This window comes from Patiria miniata, unplaced genomic scaffold, assembly GCF_015706575.1.
Source record: "Patiria miniata isolate m_02_andy unplaced genomic scaffold, ASM1570657v1 HiC_scaffold_3, whole genome shotgun sequence".
NCBI lineage: Eukaryota > Metazoa > Echinodermata > Asteroidea > Valvatida > Asterinidae > Patiria > Patiria miniata.
Genome location: NW_024037069.1, coordinates 15,127,362 through 15,148,330, shown reverse-complemented (window position 1 = coordinate 15,148,330; position 20,969 = coordinate 15,127,362). Strand labels below are relative to the sequence as shown.

General features: G+C 41.1%; 2 protein-coding genes and 1 non-coding gene across 7 annotated transcripts in view; 1 reads left to right on the top strand and 2 right to left on the bottom strand.

Moving 5' to 3' along the window:
- Nucleotides 1-15,564, top strand: part of LOC119737522 (dynein regulatory complex subunit 6-like) — a 32,310-nt gene extending 16,746 nt beyond the window's left edge. For all 4 annotated transcript variants that reach the window (XM_038211949.1, XM_038211951.1, XM_038211948.1 and 1 more), the window contains 9 exons: nucleotides 560-713; nucleotides 2,483-2,612; nucleotides 3,227-3,446; nucleotides 5,927-6,089; nucleotides 7,442-7,561; nucleotides 8,288-8,414; nucleotides 9,543-9,761; nucleotides 10,554-10,717; nucleotides 11,694-15,564. In XM_038211949.1, the coding sequence (XP_038067877.1) occupies nucleotides 560-713; nucleotides 2,483-2,612; nucleotides 3,227-3,446; nucleotides 5,927-6,089; nucleotides 7,442-7,561; nucleotides 8,288-8,414; nucleotides 9,543-9,761; nucleotides 10,554-10,717; nucleotides 11,694-12,189 (1,793 nt within the window). In that variant the 3' untranslated portion in view covers nucleotides 12,190-15,564. The remainder of the gene's footprint in view (nucleotides 1-559; nucleotides 714-2,482; nucleotides 2,613-3,226; nucleotides 3,447-5,926; nucleotides 6,090-7,441; nucleotides 7,562-8,287; nucleotides 8,415-9,542; nucleotides 9,762-10,553; nucleotides 10,718-11,693) is intronic.
- Nucleotides 11,398-11,470, bottom strand: Trnaa-agc. The gene has a single exon. It is a non-coding gene; the product is annotated as a tRNA-Ala (tRNA).
- A 760-nt stretch (nucleotides 15,565-16,324) lies between the features above and the next one.
- Nucleotides 16,325-20,814, bottom strand: LOC119738741 (armadillo repeat-containing protein 10-like). Of its 2 annotated transcripts, none has more exons than XM_038213675.1 (5): nucleotides 20,621-20,814; nucleotides 19,625-19,770; nucleotides 19,156-19,290; nucleotides 17,836-18,090; nucleotides 16,325-16,953 (listed from the first exon to the last, which is right to left on the bottom strand). In XM_038213675.1, the coding sequence occupies exons 1-5, from the start codon at nucleotides 20,784-20,786 to the stop codon at nucleotides 16,687-16,689; spliced, it is 969 nt and encodes a 322-aa protein (XP_038069603.1). In that variant the 5' UTR covers nucleotides 20,787-20,814; the 3' UTR covers nucleotides 16,325-16,686. The 2 variants fall into 2 exon arrangements, with proteins under 2 accessions (XP_038069603.1, XP_038069602.1); XM_038213674.1 differs by having other exon boundaries at nucleotides 16,327-16,953; nucleotides 19,625-19,791.
- Nucleotides 20,815-20,969: the final 155 nt, after the last annotated feature.

Here is a 20,969-nt window from a genome sequence, read left to right as displayed (position 1 = left end):
TATACAACAAAAACGTCTTACCCAAGACATAGGATTTAGCTTGAGGGATGTCTAGGTATCTTATGGACAATGCGGGCTATTTTGAAGACCCTGTTTTACAGTATTTACAATGAAACTGTTTAGCAAACTACTACATCAGTACATGTATGTCCTTTTTTATGTAGTAATCAATGAAATGTTGTATATGGGCAATTCCAGCATTATGTAATGTCAGAGCTTTTGAGAGCTCAATGGGTAAACCTGAACATTTATATTATAAGAGTTTTGGATCATTTCTCTGAATCATTAATTATATATCATAGTTAATATTATTGGCTCTGTCAATGACATTACACTTCCTTTTAAAATACTGGAATTGCCCAAAAGTTAAAAAATACCTCATATTTTGCAGTAAGAATTAAGAGAAATCGCAAAAGCAAAACTTTTGATAACCGGTTTAGAATGCTGACTTAAGCCCTATCTGATGTGAATGTATAACGTAAGTCAGTTTCAGCTTTTCTGCTGTAACAGAAGGATTTAGCTTCTTTGTTTTTGTGTTCGGTGTTTTTTGCCTTGTTAGGTCAGTGCAGGAATCTGCAGGATCTGAACCTGTCTGAATGTGAGGGAGTCAACGACGATGTGATGAAGGACATAGCGGAGGGTTGTCAGATATTGCTGTATCTCAACATCTCCCACACTAACATCACTGATGCGACGCTCAGGCTACTTGGAAGGTACTTATACAGCAGTTTTGGATCATGCTCGGTAAAATCTGGACTTTTCCAGTTCACTCAGCTTCGCCTCGTGAAATGGAAAAGTCCAGATTTTAACTTGCGATAATATTCCTCCCATTTCACTCTGAGCCACTAAATATTTGTATAATATAACTGACATATAGATCCTTGTCATTTGATATATTTGAACTTTTATTTCAGTACAAAATTGATGGGAAATGTATTTCTTCCAAACCACCCCTTCACGAAAATGTTTGAACCCCACTCTGTAGCGCTGGCTCTTTGGAACAATACGCGATACGCGCAATGCTGAACGCGCACACCAGCATGCCTTTGCACACAAATACCGCGTCTTGGAACAAGAATGATCCTAACTGTTCAATAGTATTTCCCATTCCCCATGGGCGGATAGTACTTTTTAAGACCCGGCGTGAATGGGAGTAATAACGAATGTCACGTGATGTGAGTTCCACCAATCAAATGACAAGGATATGTATGTCAGTTATATAATTGCTCTTAATGCATTTTGTTCATTTGCAATAATAACACCACTCGAAATCCAAAGAAGACTGTTCAAAACCCAACCTGTTGAAGTTTCAGCTCAGTGGATATTACACTTTTCCCAGAAAACAGAGAAAACCGTGCACAAACTTGTTATCATGAAACACGATTCCATCAATAGCACTCTTTATTTCCAAAAATCAGTCATTGTTGGAAATCACCTGCATTTCTTGATTTCTTCTAAATGACAGCAAGCCAGACGGAATAATTCCACGGGGTGTTTAGTACCAGTACGATCTGTAATACAAGTAAGCTTTTGGACAAAAAAATTTGGTAGGCTACTTTTGGGATAAATGCAAACAATCCTATGGCTTCCCCACCAGCAGTGGCAGTAGATAATTTTTAGGCCCTGACTTTGGGGAGAGTTGGACTAAATATGGTCCGTGAGGTGTTTCATGCGCATGAAATCTTATGATGTGGTCCCTTTGTTCCATTTTTGTTTGGGAAAAAAAGTATACAAATGATTGTGAAGCAATACCGCCTTCCGAAAATATGAATACCGTAATTTTCGGAATATAAGCCGCGGCTTATACATTGATTTTGCCCATGAAAATGTTTACTGCGGCTTATACACGGAAAATCACGATGGGTTGCATACTCTCTCACGTGCTGCGGGAAAATGTTGTCATAGGCCGGCGCGGCGCAGGCTGCCGCGCCGGGCGATGTATTAACTTTTACGGCCGGGGACGGACGGGGCAGCCAGCAGCAATTCCCGGTGTTTATTTCTCATCATCAATTTCCACATTTGTTTGTGAGAGTATCGATTGTAAATGATTTGATACAACTTTTGTGGGCTCTTTTTATAGCTTCTGTAGTGTAAATGGAACCGGTTCAGAGCATTTGGGCTAGAATTTGGAGGCCTTACAAATTGAAACCGCTGCCGTCGGTGCGGCTTATATGCCGGTGCGGCTTATACGCCGACTTCAAATCTTTATTTGCAGATTTTTGCGTGCTGCGGCTTATACGCCGCGCGGCTTATATTCCGAAAATTACGGTACTTGAAAACCAGGGTTTGCTGGCCGAGAGTCTGTCTTACTTTTGTCAGCTTTCCAGACCCATGCTGACTGCAGTGTCCCAATTTGTCATTGTCTTTTTTTTGAAAGGGCCTGCGCAAAACCCTGTACATGCCATGAAGCAAGGGACCACAACCAAAGTCCGAATTTTTTGCAACATCAAAGCATCTTTGTGTTTGATTTCGATTCTTGTAGATGTTCCCGTAACCTGCAGTACATGAGCTTAGCCTACTGCAGACGCTTCAGTGACAAAGGTCTGCAGTACTTGGCAAATGGTAGGGGCTGCCGCAAACTCATCTATCTGGATCTGTCTGGCTGTCCTCAGGTACAGTACATCAACAAAACAAGCATTCTGCATCCCCCCCCCCAGAATTCGGGCGTGAAGTGACAAAATGGAATGAAATTTGGCACACATGTACAGCAATTCTATCTGAACATATTCATAGAATTTAATTTTCATAAGGCAAAAAGCGTTTTTTTAATTGATGTAAGTTAGCACACTTACCACAGCAAGCTGTACTATCCATGTATTATATTTCTAGGGAATTGCGATTTCCGTGCTGCTCAGCCTCAAATAATTTCGCGCAGCGCAGTGACCCTAAGGTCAATTATCGTAAATTTGGTATCAAAACATGCGCCAGACTTGAAGCTAGAAAGTGATGAAAGCTCATGTCGATAAACGCATGTTTGGTGAAATTATTGCTACGAAAGTCCAGGGGGTGTAATCCCCCCCCTGGCCCTTTTAGGGTAAATGGAGTTGATGTTCGCAAAGAGTGATTATGAAGAGCAAACTACCTACCCAACAAAGAAATCATTCAAAGTTGTTCTTTTAATGATATTTGAATGTCAAATTACAAAGTACCATGGTAACAGGGACAGGAAAAATGTCACACTTTGGATCCTAAATTTATAGAATGGCCCAAATGTCATTTTCAACAGATCACTGTGACCGGCTATAAGAACATCGCCAACGGCTGTTCCAACATCCAGTCTCTATGCGTCAATGACTGCTCCACGTTGAAGGACGACAGCATCGTAGCCATAGCCTCCAAATGCCACAACATCCGTAGTATATCCTTCCTGTCTTCCCCTAACATCACCGACGTGTCCTTCAAGGCCATCGCGCAGCACCGGCGTCTGCAGAAAATACGCATTGAAGGTACGTCAGATTTAGAACTTTGATGACGTAAGGCTTTGTTGTGTTTTGCTCATTTGAGCATTTCTAAGGAGATTTTTTATGGTATCAGGGTTGGCCTTTACTTACTATTCATAAGTACCTAAGACGGTTTACGCATTCCTGTTGGTCGAGAGCCCGTCACGTGGCCGGTCTTAAACGGATGATAAAGACATGGCTAGCTGGTCTTAAACACTTTTCCAGTGTCACATGAAATTTGGACTCCCATGAAATCCGGTGCTTTTTAACGTTTCATTGGTTGAACGTTCACATTCCTCATCACGTATGCATGCGCAATACTACCAGTGAATCAGTATTTCATGGTCCGAAATTCACACTACACCAGCCCAGCTGCGTTTTGCGCGACATCGTGCAGTACGCGCGAAGTGCACGCCAAATCAAGAATATGCATCACTCTTTGTAATGAGATGGATTAGGGTTGTGCATTGGAACCAGGTACCTGACCGCTGATGTCAAAAACCGGTTCCACATCATGTGATCGGGTACCCGTAACCAACTTAAAAATTACTTGGTAACTTCTCAGACAAGTTAAAAACAAAGAAAGGTTTTGAATGCCATTTCTGGGAAATTTTGAAAATGAAAACCGGGATATTGAAAAAACCAAAACAGATTTCACGTTTGTGTGCATTTTTGACGCTTGCGAAAGTTGCAGCTTACACTTTAAAGCTATACAAGCTCCTGAGATAGCTTCCAGGATTTGAATTTGGGGGTTGGGTTTCTTTTACGGGTAAAAGTTTTTTACTTCAATAGGGTACCCTATCCCCGTACTACCCGTAAAAGCACACCACTGACATGGATACATATGTGATGCGATCAAGCTACAAGAGTCGTTTGTCGACCCTGGTCAAATTTTGTTTTATTACAGATTTCAAAAGAGCACAATCTCAGCATTGCTGCTGTGAAAACCGCATGCTGGTACCATCTTTAGTTCAAAAATTATGGAAGTCGGAACACCAAGAGAGGTGATGATGATGAAGTGGCCCTATTTTGGCCTGTATCTCCAAATGAAAATTCCCGACGAACAACTCATTTAGCTTGATCGCATCACATATGCTGTATCTCAGAAAGCATCCACTGAGACAACCTAATAATCACTGACACTATTGAAATCACAACGGCAATCTTTGTACTTCATTAAAACTTACATGATATGCTGAGCGTCATTCCTTGCCCAAGTGATCACAAAATAAATGCAGGAATTATTATCTTTTTAAGTTAAAAAAAAAAAGCTTGTTGGAAAAAAAATGTGACTTGTACGTCACAAGTCTTCAGAATCAAGTGTGAGTCATGATAGTCAAATCTGAATCTGCTTTCAAGTCTTTAGCAAGTCTTGAAAAAACTTGTTACAGACTCAAGTCGGATTCCTGCAGCCAATCTCACTAAACAGTTTGTAACTATTATGCATGGACGTACCTGTGCATCATTTTAAATAATTTAACATCTTGCATGAGGATAGTAATGGCATTTGCAACTGGGCAATTCCACGGTTACTCACGTTACATTTTTGATATACTTTAGAGCTTCCTTGGGCTGTAATTACCTTACTGAAAACGTTTAATAACTGTTATCCCCATGGTAGATAGAGTAGACCTAGACCTACCTAAGCACCAAAATGACATCCAGAAAAATGTGTTATGTATGATAAACAAGACGCACAGAATCGGTTACTCATGTTATGAAAATGTAACGTGAGTAACCGTGGAATTGCCCAACTGCTGTTTTTGTGTATAATTTCTATTTGGACACAGTCATTGAATCACCTCCACCTGCCATTTGGAAAATACTTTTGTCCGGCTCCCTCTGGAACCGTGCAGCTCTAAAAATGTCACATGAAAAAGAGCGATTAATTTACTTCAAACACAAAGCTATGAGTTTCTTGCATCAACATTGATTAGTTGTGCAATCAGACAGGCTCCACGACGATCACGATTTGCTGGTAAAATAGTTCACATTCCGTCGCCTACGTCACAACTTGCGCCACCTAAAATGATTGCGCAAGTTATACGCCATAGTTTGTTAAGTTAAGCTATGGCAGGCTCCACTGAAGTAGTTCATTTTCAGTGGCTACACTATAACTTACACTACCTAAAGTGATGTACACTACCCAAAATGCGTAAGTTGTTGCTTAGGTCGTGATTTACGCACTATGAAACTTTCGTGGAAATGTGTCATAGCTGAAATGTTGCGCAGCATTAAGTTTTGTGAAATTGGCTGCTGGACTCAAGTTTTAATCTCTGCTCCTTGCTGGACATTGTGATATGTCTGACTATTGGTGACCAGTGTTGCAATCGAATTCCGGCCTAAAACTATCCACTAGACTAGTCAAATCATCAGTGGCTAGAGTTCATTCAATATGATAAGCCATAGGTTTTCAGGATCAAACTTGAAGGCGGTATCATTCTGAAAAGCATTTAATGAGAGGGTACTCTATTTTTTTCGTTCAGGGAATTCAAAGTTGAGTGATGCGTCCTTCAAGTACATCGGCAGGTACTGCTCCGATCTCAGACACGTCTATGTGGTAGACTGCCCTCGTGTGACAGACGCGAGCCTGAAGTCGTTGGCGCAGTGTCGCAACATCAACGTGCTGAACGTAGCTGACTGCATCAGGTATTCATGGTCGTTAAGATGGTCCGCAGACAACGTTGATGGTTGCCGCATTTTTATTTTACACTTTGTTGCCCCGATATTGTCTAATCCAACATTTGATTTTGCATTAAACTGATACATTTCAGGCTTTAGAGCCCTGGCACCAATGCTTTATGAAGGACATGATGATAACACATTTTTCAAAGGGAATGTGGTTTTTATTACTGTGTAGTAATATCAAAAAAAAATTTCTTATCTTATAAATATGTATTCATAAATACCTCAGACAGTTTAGCTATTCCTATTGGTCGAGAGCCCGTCACGTGGCTGGTCTTAAACGGATGATAAAGACATGGCTAGCTGGTCTTAAACACTTTTCCAGTGTCACAATAAAATGTGGACTCCTAAAAATCCAGTGCCTCTTACCGTTTTATTGGTTGAACGTTCACAATCCTCACGTAGGCATGCGCAACACTACCAGCGAGGCAGAATTTTATAGTTCTAAATTCAAAACGCAACGCCCCAGGTGCGTTCTGCGCGATATCGCGTAGAACATGCTACGCGCGCGTCAATGTCCATAAAAGGGTTGTTTACATCTTACTCGCCAGCTGAACACTCCATTATTTTGCTAGAGGGATGTTTCAAAAAGCATGAAGTGAACTTGTTGAACAAAATCGGGATTTTTTGAACGAATTGTTTGATTTTTTTTACCGAAAAGGTATTTATGAATGGGAATAAATATGTGCTCGGTCGGTATTTATCACTCTGTTTAAGACCTCTTAGAGTCTGGGTGATAATTACCCTCGCCTCCGGCTCGGGTAAGTATCAGCACCCAGACTCTAACTGGTCTTAAACAGAGTGATTAAAACCTCCGGAGCACACATTTATTCCCTTAGTAATAGTAGTGTCAAACATAACCAATGAAATTAGGGAATTAAAGATGGATTCCCTGTGTTATTTTCAAGTTTCACCTCGAAAAATACATTTTTTTTTTCAATTGCTATTTTCCTAGCAATATATAACTTGTTCACTTTTGAATGAGACATTGAACAAACAAAAAGTCCACCGACGTTTAGTTATTGAAATAATTTCTTCACAAAATTTGAATATTGGCTGTCAGACAATAATTTGGCTCTCACAGGGCGGGTTACTTGTGCACAAACTGAAAGCCCTTTTTCAGAGGGTTGCAGATGTCCAAATTCGGAATAAATTATTTTTTTTGTTAAAACAAAAAATACAAATTGAACAGGAATTCGGAGAAAAAAGTCCATTGTGTGAAGAGCTAAGGGTATGCATCTTTAAAGACCCTGGCATTTTATGGAGGAAAAAATCAGCTTCTAGTCACCACCAATAACATTTTTTGAATACTGCAGGATCAGTGATAACGGAGTGCGCAGCCTGGTAGAGGGACCATCAGGACCTAAAATCAGGGAGATGAATCTGACCAACTGCGTGCGGGTCAGCGATGTCTCCATACTGAAAATCATGCAGAAGTGAGTGCTTACTGAAACAGAACTTGTGGCAGTATTGGAATAAAATTCCCAGCCACCCTGGAATTTAGAAAATCAGGAAGAACCTTGGAAAGGAGTATCCATTTTTCCAGTCAGAGGAAACTCAGGAAATCTTGGGGGAAAAAACACAAAAAATCAGGGGAAAACTCAAGGAATTTGGGGGAAACACTAAAAATCAGGGGAAAACTCAGGGAATTTGGGAAAAACACCCCAAAAATCAGGGGGAACTCATGGAATTTGGAAAAACAACGAAAAACAGCAATACTGAGGGAATATGACAGTGAACCTCCCCTCCAAAAAACCCCAACGTTTTTGCTAGTTTGGCGTACGTGCGTCTTGTGCCATGTGTCCAACTTGTGTCCATTTACTGACTGGCTATGGTGGCTTTTTAGTGTTTATGCAGTATGAATATTATCTGTATCTTGGTTGCTTTGCTGCCACCACCTCTTGACTTCCCAGCAACCTTGTTAAATGAAAATATTTCTCGTGGAATTTTGGACATTTCTTCGGGAAAGTTTCAAAGAAAACTCAGGGAATTTGGTTTTCATAAAGTTCAGGGAAGCCTGCTATTGCAAATTGGGAACTGTACTGACACCTCATCGTGATGAAAGCATTGCAAACACAATTTTGATCTTATATGGAATTTCACCGCCTTGTCCGTGTCATTTTCAATTTGTCACTGGCCAGCCAACTTTGTTTTGTTTGCAGATGTTATAGTCTGGTGTACGGCACCTTCTGCTTCAGTGAGCACATCACCGACGGTGGGGCCGAGATGCTTGGCAATCTGCCAGCCCTCTCGTCCCTGGATGTGTCTGGATGCAGCATCACTGACACTGTGAGTAAAGTCTAAGGGAGGTCAGAGGTCAATGTTCCCAATCTGAAAGTCGCAAGGTTTTGCAATCCTCATGTTCCATGAGCTATACCTCACCTGCAGATTCTTCACAGTGTTAGTATACACATATAGACTGGCAATGAGGTCACTAGCGCACGTCTATGCCCCCCGAGGTACTGTGAGTGACTCCTATTTCCTGAGGCCGATGGCCAAGGGAAATAGGACCCTCTTCTGGTCACTCACAGGTCCCAGGGGGGCACTGACGTGCACTAGGGACTGAATTATGCCAGTCCATATGTGTTTTATAACTCACCTCTGTCCAAAATATAAAATAAGAAAAGAAACCTTTCAGGGTTTTATTATTGAACTGTTTTAATTCAACAATTAACTCATAAGCAATTTAACTGTAAGCAATTCAACAATTAATGGAACGCTTTTAGTTTCCCTAGATTAAATTTTTTTGAGTTTGAGTTTTGTCAGAGGTGCTGTTACCAGTCAAAAATGTTTGAGAATAGTGCCCGCTCAGGCACTATACTCTGGAAATTATGGGCGCGCGATGTCTCGATGCATGTCTAGGTCACGCTGACGCAAGTTTCATACACTACCCTATATTAGTGAATCACACGTGACCGCGTTTCAGCCAACCAGGATACGTGGATGCATCATGCTTAACAAAATCAGACTCTGAAAGGTAAGTATTATTTCTATAACAAGCAAGAGGTGTGTTATAAAGATATCTAGTTTACCTGACTGATTAGCAACTGTAAGACATTTAATTACAAAATGTTTTCAACCTATATTTCTGGGGCACCATCCGGCTTCAGTAACCAAGCCTCTCTATGGGCTTTGTGCGCTAACGAAGAGGGCGCCCTTTTACCTAGCAACGACGTCCCGTGGGCGGGACATTTAGCTGGTTGACGCGCACCGTTCCTTGTGTGTGAGGCACGTACACCAGGGGATTTGTACTATGTACACGCAGCGGTACATGATACGGCCGTGCGTCGCGGCAAAATTGCAGTCAGGCAAGATGGCGTCGGTCGGTCCCCCCCCAACTGTGCTTTCTTTGCCGGTGAGGGGGTACTTGTGAACAGAGCGGATAGGTCACACCCGTTTGTTTTATCTGATATGCAGGGTCTGGGTGCCCTAGGCAACAACCCCCACCTGCGGGACGTCACGCTCTCTGAGTGCTACCAGATTACGGACCTCGGTGTGCAGAAGTTTGCCCAGCAGTGCAAGGACTTGGAGAGGCTGGACCTGTCCCACTGCACACAGCTGACGGACGGGGCTATCAAGAACCTCGCCTTCTGCTGCCGCAGACTGACCGTGCTGAACATAGCTGGATGCAAACATGTAAGAAAGATAACGATGGGACTTTGCGTTTAATTTTGTAAACGTTTGGCAAAACAATTAAGCACCGTTTAAATGTTTAGCCACTTCACAAAGGCTCACACCTGCTCTAGTATGTTCGAACCCCGGTGTGCTTAAAAAGCAAAATCATAAATTTATTCCTTACAGCACAATGAGCGTCGATCATGGACAAGCATTACATTCACTGTGTGGACTTCCGAACAAAAGAGGTCCACATAAACCAGTTTTCAGATACAGTGTGTGGACTTGCCCACGTCCACACAAGGTTCCCCCTCTCTGGAAAACAGGGTTAAGAGGCATATTTGGGTTAAGTTTATCTGTCACAAAATGAAGAGAAACATTCAAGGGAATCATAGAAACAAATTTGGGTTAAAAGAGTTTTCACAGTGTGAGTAAAATGAGTTTTTTGACAGGTTTTTCTCAACTACATGAACACACAGGAATATCCACACTGGGTATGTAACATAAACGTGTCTGCGCCAGCAGCATGTTGTAAACATAAAACAATAAATTGTATTACTTTATGAATGTATAACTGACACAATAGAGAGTCGACAGTCATTGGAAAAACTGCTCAGAATGTGATTAAGTGCTGTGGTGCTTCCAATGCTTTGTAAATTAAGTTGGTTAAAGGGATCCTTGATTCTTTATAAAAGGCATTTCCTTAAAAAATGTAAGAGCCCACTAACATCCCTGTGTGAACCCACTGACATGGCTGCAGTAAGTGTGACACATTTCCTGATGGTTCATATTTGTATGTTTCCTGTCCCTTAGTTGACAGACCTGAGCATACAGTACCTATCGGGGGTCTGCCACTATCTGATCAGTCTGGACATCTCGGGCTGCGTCAACGTCAGCGACAAGTCCATCAGGTACCTACGGAAAGGATGCAAGCGCATGCGGGTACTGGTTATGCTGTACTGCAAGCATATATCCAAGTAAGTGTGAGAGTAAAAACCTTCAAAGAAACCACTTAGGGAAACTGACTAGGTGTAATATAATTAGTTAGTACTTAAAGATATAGTCCATCAAATGTTATTTGTGCATTGTGTTTGTTTGAAGCAACAAAAGTGCTCAAAATCTAAAGAAGGGTGCTGAACAAGTAACCTGATGATGTTTGAGCTCAGCTTCAGCTGTATATTTCGAGAAAAACAAAATTTTAGGATCTTGATTTTAAATCAAAAATTTGCTGAATCTTGTTTGAACTGGGCCTGAATTCAACGTCTGAGACATGTTTTCACTGAGCCAATTGCAGCTACGCGATGCCGCGCACTGATTGACGAATTATAGCAACCGCGCGCGCGTGTGTGTTGTGTCAACGCTTGCGCATGCTTCGCTGAATAAAAAACCGAACTACTAGTGGGAATTTCCAACGATGCGTCTTTAGAGGCATCGTTGGATTTCCAACGATGCGTCTTTAGATGCATCATTGGAATGGCCTTCTTTCGCTGATTTCTTCAAAATGACAGCTTGCCAGAAAGAAAAATTTCATAGGAAGTCCCCTTACTATCTTTCAACCAAGTATGTTTTTCAACGATAATTACGTCAGTTACTTTTTGGATAGCTGCAAATGATGGACTGTAGCTTTAATTTTAAATTCATAATTGAACAAAGACATGGACTGGAGCGGGGTTTGAACCTGCGACCTCCGGATTGCTGTTCCAGTGCTCTACCAACTGAGCTATCCAGCCCTGTGTTGGCAGTTTCCCCACTTGATCAATGTCTTAGTTCAAGGGGCGCTAGTCAGAAGCCATAAACCCGTATATGCCATGTAGCCAGGAATCACACCCAAAGTCACGATGCTAGCAACATTAGCAATGCTGCAATCCCACTCAATCTACATTTGTAATCCAGCACTGCTCCGTACCTTTCGTTTGTAACTGAAAAATATTATATTTGTTAATTTTTTTTCAGAGCATCTTACACCAAGCTGGCCGCCAAAATTGAAAGGGTCAATTGGAGTGACGACCCCGTACCCAGCAGCTTCGGTCCCGGGTTTGACTACCTAGCCGCCCTTCAGAAGGCCGACGCCGACAAGAAAAGGAAGGAAAAGGAAAAAGAGAAAGAAAAAGAGAAAGAAAAGGAGATGGAAAAGGCCAAGGGGTCAGGGGAAGGAGATGTGAACGAGAAAAGCAAAGACGAGGACAAGATGAGCAAGATCTTTGAGTCGGAGTCCAAGGTGTCCGAGGCCGACCTGAAGGAGTACGAGAGGAGCGTCAGGATTTCTTACTCCACTACCAACGGGGAGGATAGGAGAAAGATTGAAGAGGAGAACCTGTGGGGCGGGGAGAAATCGGACGACGGGGGCGGGACAGCTGAAGAGGACAGACATGAGAATGAAGATGGCATGGATGATAAGAAAATGGAACCGCCCACAACAGTTGAGGAAACCCCGCCCATTAGCCAGTGAAGCGAGTGATCGCGAGTTGTTGGGCCAAATGTACAACTTATCACCTTTGTGTGTGTGATATTGTTGTCCTTTATGACCGAGGGCTTGGGACAATAGGGGATTTGCGATAACAATAACTCCGAGGACCTGAGCCAAGTCTTTGGGAGGTTTTCGTGTACAAACCTTACGGGACATGAGAAAAAGTTAGTACCAAAGAAGGGAACAATAGGAAGTCCTCACAGGTATAAGATAACACGACTGTAAGTGTGTATGCCTGTATATAGAATCAAATCGTGGCCTTGAACAATAGAGGACAGTGGCGTCCTCAATTGACCGAAGGTCCACTTTTGAAGTGTGTGTACAAAACATATAGGAGGTCTTCCTAAAAAGTTAGTGATTTTGTCCACAATTGACCGAAAGACCACGATTTAAATTCGTATACAAAACCAATGAGAACTGTTGCTAGGGGTACAAACAAAGGAATGAGGATTAGGGACAATAGGGGGTCCACGATTGCCGGTGTTTACCATGATGGGTGTGCGTGTGTGGTATTAGCAATGAAAATATCGCAGTGTGTGTGTGTTTATATGCCTGTTCAGTAATTTGATTTTGGTCATGAAATAAACAGAGTGGCATATGAAGCTACAGTCAGCATAGGGCTGCATAGCTTGGTTGGTACAAAGCCAACAGGTAAGCCCAGTCGTTTAACGTCAGAGTACCATGCGACCATCTGGTTTCCAATAATCATTGGCCACTATTGCAGTTGGGGGTTGTCATAAATGTGCTGACCCAGGACTAGGTGTTGGCTCTGCGTTTCTCTCACAGTTTTTGCCATCCATTACAGCTTTGAAGGCTTGCCTACTACCTACATGTACTATGCACAGCACTACACAATCTTTGCCTACTACAATGGCAGCGTTGACTTCCCTGTGGTCAGTGAGAATCCTCTATTTGGTAATCCAAAAGTTGGAGCCTGGAGGTTGAAACCCTTTTTGTTGATTTCATTCATGTGGTACCCAGTCCTTGTCAACAATTTTATTATTCTGGACTTGATTTCAGCGTTTGAAAAGTCTCAACGTGATTTTCAGTTCCTGAAATAGTTACTCTTAGTTTGAGGTACGTCAGTGACAGCATGAAATAAATTGTCTTAAAATGCTGTTTTGAAAAGTGGAAAGCTTTCAACAACAGAAACTGCAGATAGATTGACACAGAAAAATGTACCACGTGACCAACATTAAATATTTTATTTTGCAGCATATATATGTAACTCCATTTCACCTTTTTTCCGAACACTTCTACTCACTACTTTTGTTCACAACACTTAAATATGAGGCAAAACTACTTGATACCATAACTAGTTTGAATGCCCTTTTTTACTCAGTAACTTGAAGTACACAATGGTTTCAAGCAGGTTCCAAAAGAAGAGTGCGACATTTTTAGTCGAAAGTCGCATTTATAAAAATTTGATATCTACAACCAACTCGAGGAAGAAAACAAGAAAGACAAAGTTGGCATTTAGCATCACCATTAATACAACGACTTGTACATTTTTAACCACTGAAATTGATCTAGAAAAACAAAGTGGCTTCATTATTTTACAGTCATTTTAATGAAATCGTTATCTTTAAATTTGGTCCGATCATATTCCCCCCCCCCCCGACATTCCTGAAATTTACGCATCCACAAAACAAACCTCATACCCCTGTGATGCTTTAGAAAGGGGTAATAAATATTGAATTGTATTTGTCAGTGTGTTTGGAATGAACACATGCATGCTCACACAATTGCAAAACTTGCTGTTTAGTTTTATAAACCAGTTTTGCGTTGTCACTGGAAAAGTTTCATTTAAAAATGTAGTAGGTGTGCATTTGCTATTTGACATTGTGTGGTGGTGTTTTGTTGCTGTTCCGTTTAAATAGTAATAAATTAAGTTTAATATATTAATTAAGGACAGAGCCACAGTCGTACAACTACAACCCGTAACTACCCAGCACACATATCCTTTATACACACTCCACTATCCAAAATCCACCACACGGCCGTGCACTTGCATTTATACAATTTCAAATGTACAAATTGAATAACCATACCATTCAGCTGCAACCGAGTTAAATGTGACAATTTCTTTCTGAACAAAGTGAAATTAAATACACTACTATACATACACAATGCCCATGTGAAAACAGTGCCTACTCAAAACAGAAGTTGAAAGGTATACAGGATCATTAGCTTTTTGTGAATTTTTTTTTTTTTGGAGCAACAAAATTGCTTAAAATTGTAAGAAGTGTGTATAACAACTAACTTGTTGAAGTTTCAGCTCAGTGGATACTCTACATTTTTGAGAAAACAGAAAAAATGTAGGCACAATTTTTGGGGTCTCGTAACTAGATTCCGTAGGTAACACGTATAAAACTGCCCACCTAAACCACCTCAAATGGTGGTTTTCTTCCGAATGATACCATTTCAAGGTGGAATAATTTCACAGGGTATTTGGTACCAGGCCTATCTTTACTTTACGCAAGGATCAATCTTGTTAAATTGGTGGGTACGTTTCCAGAAAAAAATTGCAAATTTGTGTATGTACCTTTATAGACCTTTATCATGCTGCCACCATTTCAGTCATGTTACCTGTATAAACCAATAACAGTACTGAATGATACTGTTTTTTGTGCAAAAAGGAACCAGACTACTTTTCCTTCCAACCTCGCATTGGTGACGTTGATTTGAATGGGAAAAAATCAAGATGGCCGCAAGATAATTGTCTACAGGTGGCACACACAGCTTGCAAAGTGGAATAATTCTGCCAAGCATAGATCTGTCCCAAGCCAAATTCAGCAGACGGCCGGCCCCAATCAATGCAAATGTACATTGACACATTTTTGGCCGGCCCCCTAGAAAAAATGGTGTCCTTTTTAGTAGCAACTTAACACGATTGGTTAAAATTTGTTAAGGCAGTTTCACATTTAATCCATAGCTTTCTAACTAGGAAAGTTAAAAGTATACCCCGGATTTACAAAAACACATTTGTATAAATCGAACATGAAAGTTTGTTTCCTACATTTTATAAAGATCTATTTTAAATTGTTCATAACAACATTGTACTATAAATATGTATATATATTAGCTGTAAACGTTTGTTAAAGTATTTGTATAATTGTTGTATTTATATGCATTCAATAATTTGTTTATCGCAGTTTACTGGCCTTTTTATGAATAAATAAAGCAATTTATAAAACGTCTACATGATTGAGCTGATTTCTAAGAATTTATCAAAATGTTTTCTTCATTTTTTAAGTGTCTTTGGAACATCTTTAAAATGTGCTGCTGAAAGTTGACTTTATTGTATAGCTTCCCTTCCGATGTAGTAATATGGTAAGGCCAGGTTGTAGGTTCTTATTTTGTGTGCCAATAAACTGCAAAAACAAACCCTGAGGTTAAAAAAAAAAATCATGCAAGTTGGCAATTTTTCGGTGACCGTACTGGATTCACAGTTTATCCTCTCACAATATTACATACATAATAATTAATAATTGTAGTGCTTATATAGCGCTTTCCATCGTATCAACAATCTCAAAGCGCTTTACAATTATTACCCCGTTCATCAGGCCATGGAGGGCAATTGTAGTTAAGTGTCTTGCCCAAGGGCAAAAACACCATAACCACTGGACCATGGCATTCTACATGTACACTGACAATAGGTTTGACAGATTTGTGACAGATTCGCAATAAAAACTAAAATAAATGACTTTCAATAATGCACATTTTCATAAATTTCTGTTAAAAGGCAAAACATAATGCCCCCTGATAAAAGTGACAAGGCCAAAAAAAAAAAAAATACTCGGTGTCGGGTCAGCGCGCGCGTCGATTTTAATCATGCGTGTCAACCGTTTTTTTTCTTCAAATTAACACGGAAGCTACAACAGCGCCCTCTATTGCCGCACCTCCTCAAATTTGTGTACCAAGGAATGGGGAAATTGCACCAAGGTAAATGATAAAGGGTACCAAGGCAAATTATGGAGGACACCAATGTATAATGAGGACACAAAAAAGCAAAATAGTACCCACCTTGTCTGTACAATTCAAGCTTGAAAAGGAAAAAAAGCCACAAAAAAACCCCAAAACACCGCGTCGCCGCATCAATTCCGGAACTTCAGTCTGACCAGAGACTGATTATTTATTTTTTTTGGCCTAACAGGTGTCAAGGTAAAATTTCATTAAACATTTTGGAGAAGGTACGAAAGTTTTATCCGAGTTAACCTTAAACCATCACATCATAAACATTTGATTCCCCAAAACCGACACTGCAGTATTCCAATCACACATTCTTAGTACTTGAAATAATTATTATAACTTTACATTATTGTTATTACTTTTACATGGTCCTTGGTGTCTAAATTTTGTTTTTCCTAGTATAAAAGAATGTGTTATCGGACAGTGGTTGGTTTTGGCAGATCCAAATTTCCCAGCAAGAGTGTAGGCTTAAGCAGCACCATCGAATTGACCCAAGCTTTCTCAGCTTCACGGTCCAGACAGCATCACCAGTAACCGTCTGGCCTGCTGTTCCACGTCGGCGTTCCCATGATGCATCAGTGTTTCCACGGCGACCCTCAACGCACGGGTGCCTCCGGTAAAAAGGCTTGAAAAGTCTTGTGAGGCACTCTCTGAGGTTGTTCTGACTGGTGTCGCGAGAATCGCCCGTCTCAGGTTGACGAGAAACGAGAGTGTTCTGAGGAGTGACTCTGGTGGATGGTGCGATGCCAGCAGGCTTGCAAAGTCTGTAGGAACCTGTAGATTAAAGGGTGCATGAAGTGAATTTTTCTTCGGAACATATTCTGTGCAACTTTCTACTCTTCAACATTCGAAAACAACTTCGGTTAATTTTATTGAAAAGTGCACTTCTTTAAACATTAAACATTTTCCATGCTTTTCCGCATAACTGAGGGTGCTGTTGCTGTGATGTCATTTCAGGAAGACACTGTTCAGTTTTGGGGTTTTCTGTTCAAATTGTAAATCAAAAAAATTGCTCATTGAAATACATTTGTGATAAAAGTTTGCTCATTGGCTTACTGCCATGTACTGACACAGCAAAAAATCACCAAAGGAAAGAAAATTTACAACAGCAAAATGTTCACAATTCTGGCAGGTTTTGGTGCTGAAATAGCTGTAACATTGAGGTTTCTGCCTGAAATGACGTCACACTTCTTCTTATGAATATGAAAGTTTACATTTGCATACAATCCAAATAGGCACCAAAACATCCATGAAAATGGCAAAACAAAATTGAAAATAGGGTGAAATGGGACACACAGGAGCATTTTCAAGGACTGCATTAAAGTGCATGAGCCCTTTTAAAGTGGGAAGAAAACATTAACTAATGCGCCTATCACTGCATATTTCAAATGTATCCAAAGATATTGGGGGCGAGGATTCGTCTGGGAGACCATCGCAAGATGAATTCGAACCTATTTGCTTGCTGACGACGCCTGACGTTTGCGCAAAGATGCTGTGGCTAATAGCTTTAGCACATTCAGGAAGTTGTGCGTACTTTGCCCGCGAACAGTATGCAAACGCTGTGTTTTCCGTCCACGGGTGGACAAAACGTGCCCTCTTTTGTTGGCGCACGGAGCCCAAACTCTGTGAATCTGACTAACTTAAACAAACATATACCTCAAAGCTGAGCAGTGCTGGCACCACTGTTTCATCTGCGGACAGGTTGACCAACACTCGCAGAGCTTGCTGGCCGAGTGATGACGAACCGTCTCCAAGGAGCTCAAAGAGACTCTGTAGGGCTGACGGCTGGCTGAAGTACTCCCCACACCGACCGCTGACCGACAAGTTGACCAGGGCTTGAATGCTGGCTAGCCGGAGTCCCTTCGTGTGGAGGGGGTCTGTGCTAAGGCTGAGAAGTGTTGGAATACAGGCCTAGGGAATTAGGAAGGAAAAAAACAAACAATAGATACTTGTGGATGACGGCAATGCTACAGCCATCAATTATTTTTCTGTATTTATCTGTAATGGTGACCATCCCTCTCTGGCTGGGAAATTCAGCTACGACATCAAAGCAGTTAAAATCAATCAATTGACTGTTTTCAACAGTTCAGAATTCCCTTGTTAATTTGATAAAGCCATGCTTTGACTGGTGATTGATATGCCAGCTGTACCTACCAGTTACCTCCTTTGTCTGTGTACGGAATTTGACTAGTCACAGTGTTTACACAAATGTGGCCTGACCGTTTTTTTTTACTAGTCTGTATACAAATGCATGGCAGGGGAAGTGGAAGAAACATTTGATTGTCTGTGACTGATCAAACAATAAGAGGGTTTCAAATGGTCTAGAAGCAGCAGGTTTCAATTTGTAAAGGCAACTTTGACAGTTATTTATGGGTAGACGTATGAAGTTACATCATTCACATGATTTGTGACACAGGATGAAAACTCAGATACAGTTTTGGTACGGTATGCAATTGCCATGCACAGGATGCTGGTACCAAGCAGAGGATGCAATTGTGGTGCAGAGGATGTTGTTGCTATGAAGATGTTGTTGCTAAGGGGATACTGTTACTAGGCTCAGTCTGCTGTTGCCAAGCAGAAGATGCAACTGCCATGCAGCTGTTGCACTTGTTGTCACACAGAGAATGTGGATGCTGTTGAGAGGATGCAGATGTCATGCAGGAAATGTGGTTGCTAAGCAGAGGAGGTGGTTTCAATGCAGCGGATGCAGTTGCCATGCAGAGGACGCAACTGCTATGCAGAGGTTGCACTTGTCACACAGAGAACATGGTCGCCGTTGAGAGGATGCAAATGTCATGCAGAGAATGTGGTTGCCCGGCAACCACATGCAGAGAATGCGGTTGCCATGTTGCCATGCTGATAATGTGGTTGCATCCCTCCCACGCCAACTGCGTGTTGCGAGATTCACCCTTCTGCATGCAACTTGCCCCTAATCTTTTACTCCTTCCACTGAATTCCTGAGTGACAGTGTCTTACCTTGAGTACAGGCTGGTTGTGGCTGTTTAGGGAGAGGTTGGCAATGCAGCTGGCAGTACATGTCCTCACACGGTCAGAGTCTCTCCCGAGAAGTCTTATTATAACTGGTAGGCCGCCTGCAAACCACACTGCATTCTGCCCAGGGAAGAAAAGGAGTCACATACATTTACGCTTACATGTACTTCACAGTGACAAACATTTGAAACACTGAAAATATCCACTCTTCTCTATCATTGGTGTGTGCTTGTGTAGACATGGAAATTGACAAATCGTCACTTTGAAAACTATTTACAAACATTACTATTGTGTTGCAGTGAAACACAATAGTCAAGTGTCTTGAGACTAGACTGTAGCAAAGGCATTCCTTTTTTACAATGTTCATAATCGTCAGGTTTATACTTGTGATTTGAAATGTCATTGATTCAGAAAGGTAGGAAAGATAAAGGAATATTCAGTCCGCTTTACTCACCTGTCCTTCTGTGAATGCTGCTTTGTTAGCAATAGTCGTCAACACTTTGCACAGCTGGCTCTCGTCATTGGTATCAAGCAGTTTAATCAAGCTGACTACTGAGATCTCTCTCTCAGTATTTGGACTTCCTAATGCCCTCGATTTATCTTTTTGTTGTTCCCGTTCCTCTAATAAAAGTAGAAAATTTCAGAGAAAATTTATGACGAGAAACTATTAATAATAGGCCTAAAAATAAAAACCTTAATAACACAGATGCTTCGGATTCAATTCAATTAGTTACAGCCTCTATAAATACAATAGCCCCATAAATGTGGCCAATTTACTGGACTACCTCCGTAAATAAAGGCCACACTTCCACCATGTACAAAAACATGTCAAACTTTGTCAAATTTTTATTTTGACTACGTGGAGCCTCATAGTTCTAGGAGTAGGTAGGCCCTATAAATGAATCCCCAAGAAACTTCAGCTCACTACAGTCAGGATCAAGGGAGGAAAAAACATTTCATTTTTTTTACCAAAAATGGCCTAAATCTGAAACATTTTCTATATACTACGTGGAGCCTCATAATAGTTCTAGGAGTACGCGGCGACAACACGCTACCCGAAACTAAAGATGGCGATCACCGCGCGATGTACAGTGAGGGTACACGCACGGCGCGCTGAATCGCAAGGCACAAACCACGCTGGAAAATCGTGATTTCTACCACAAGAATCTGTTCAAAATTGCAAAAAGGGTGTCATTAGATTAGAATTGAAAAAAGTCTGCTTTTGATTGTAAAGGTGATTTTTGAGCAATAAAAAACATTTTTTACTCTAATTTGATCAAAACAAAACAGGGGCCCTACACTTCACGATTGCCTATAGATTTACGGAGGTAGGCCTAGTCCAGTAAATTGGCCACATTTATTATGGGGCTATGCTTTTGGCTGCTGGAGGGTAGGGCATGTCCGGAAACTGGGCACTGCCGCAAAGACACAAGTACTGTTATTATTTCACCTTTAGCAAGATGCTGTTCCGATGTACTTGCAGACACTGTGTCCGACGGCTTTCTCTTGAAAATGTATCTCGATCTATAATACAGATACAAAGCCCCAGCAACCACAACGGTGAATGTTGTCGCTCCGATTATTATTCGCGGGAAAAAGCTCATGGGCGCCGCCATCTTGTAAATTGTCAGGCTCTTTGGATATGACTTTTTATTTTCAAAATGAAAATCGATGTAAATTAACAAACACGATGTACTTTGATGTGATAAAAATAAAATGAAACTTTATATTTTATTTGTATGAATTTTCATATAGCTACTGATAATAACAAGTTTCATTTGCCAATCTCAGTACGATAC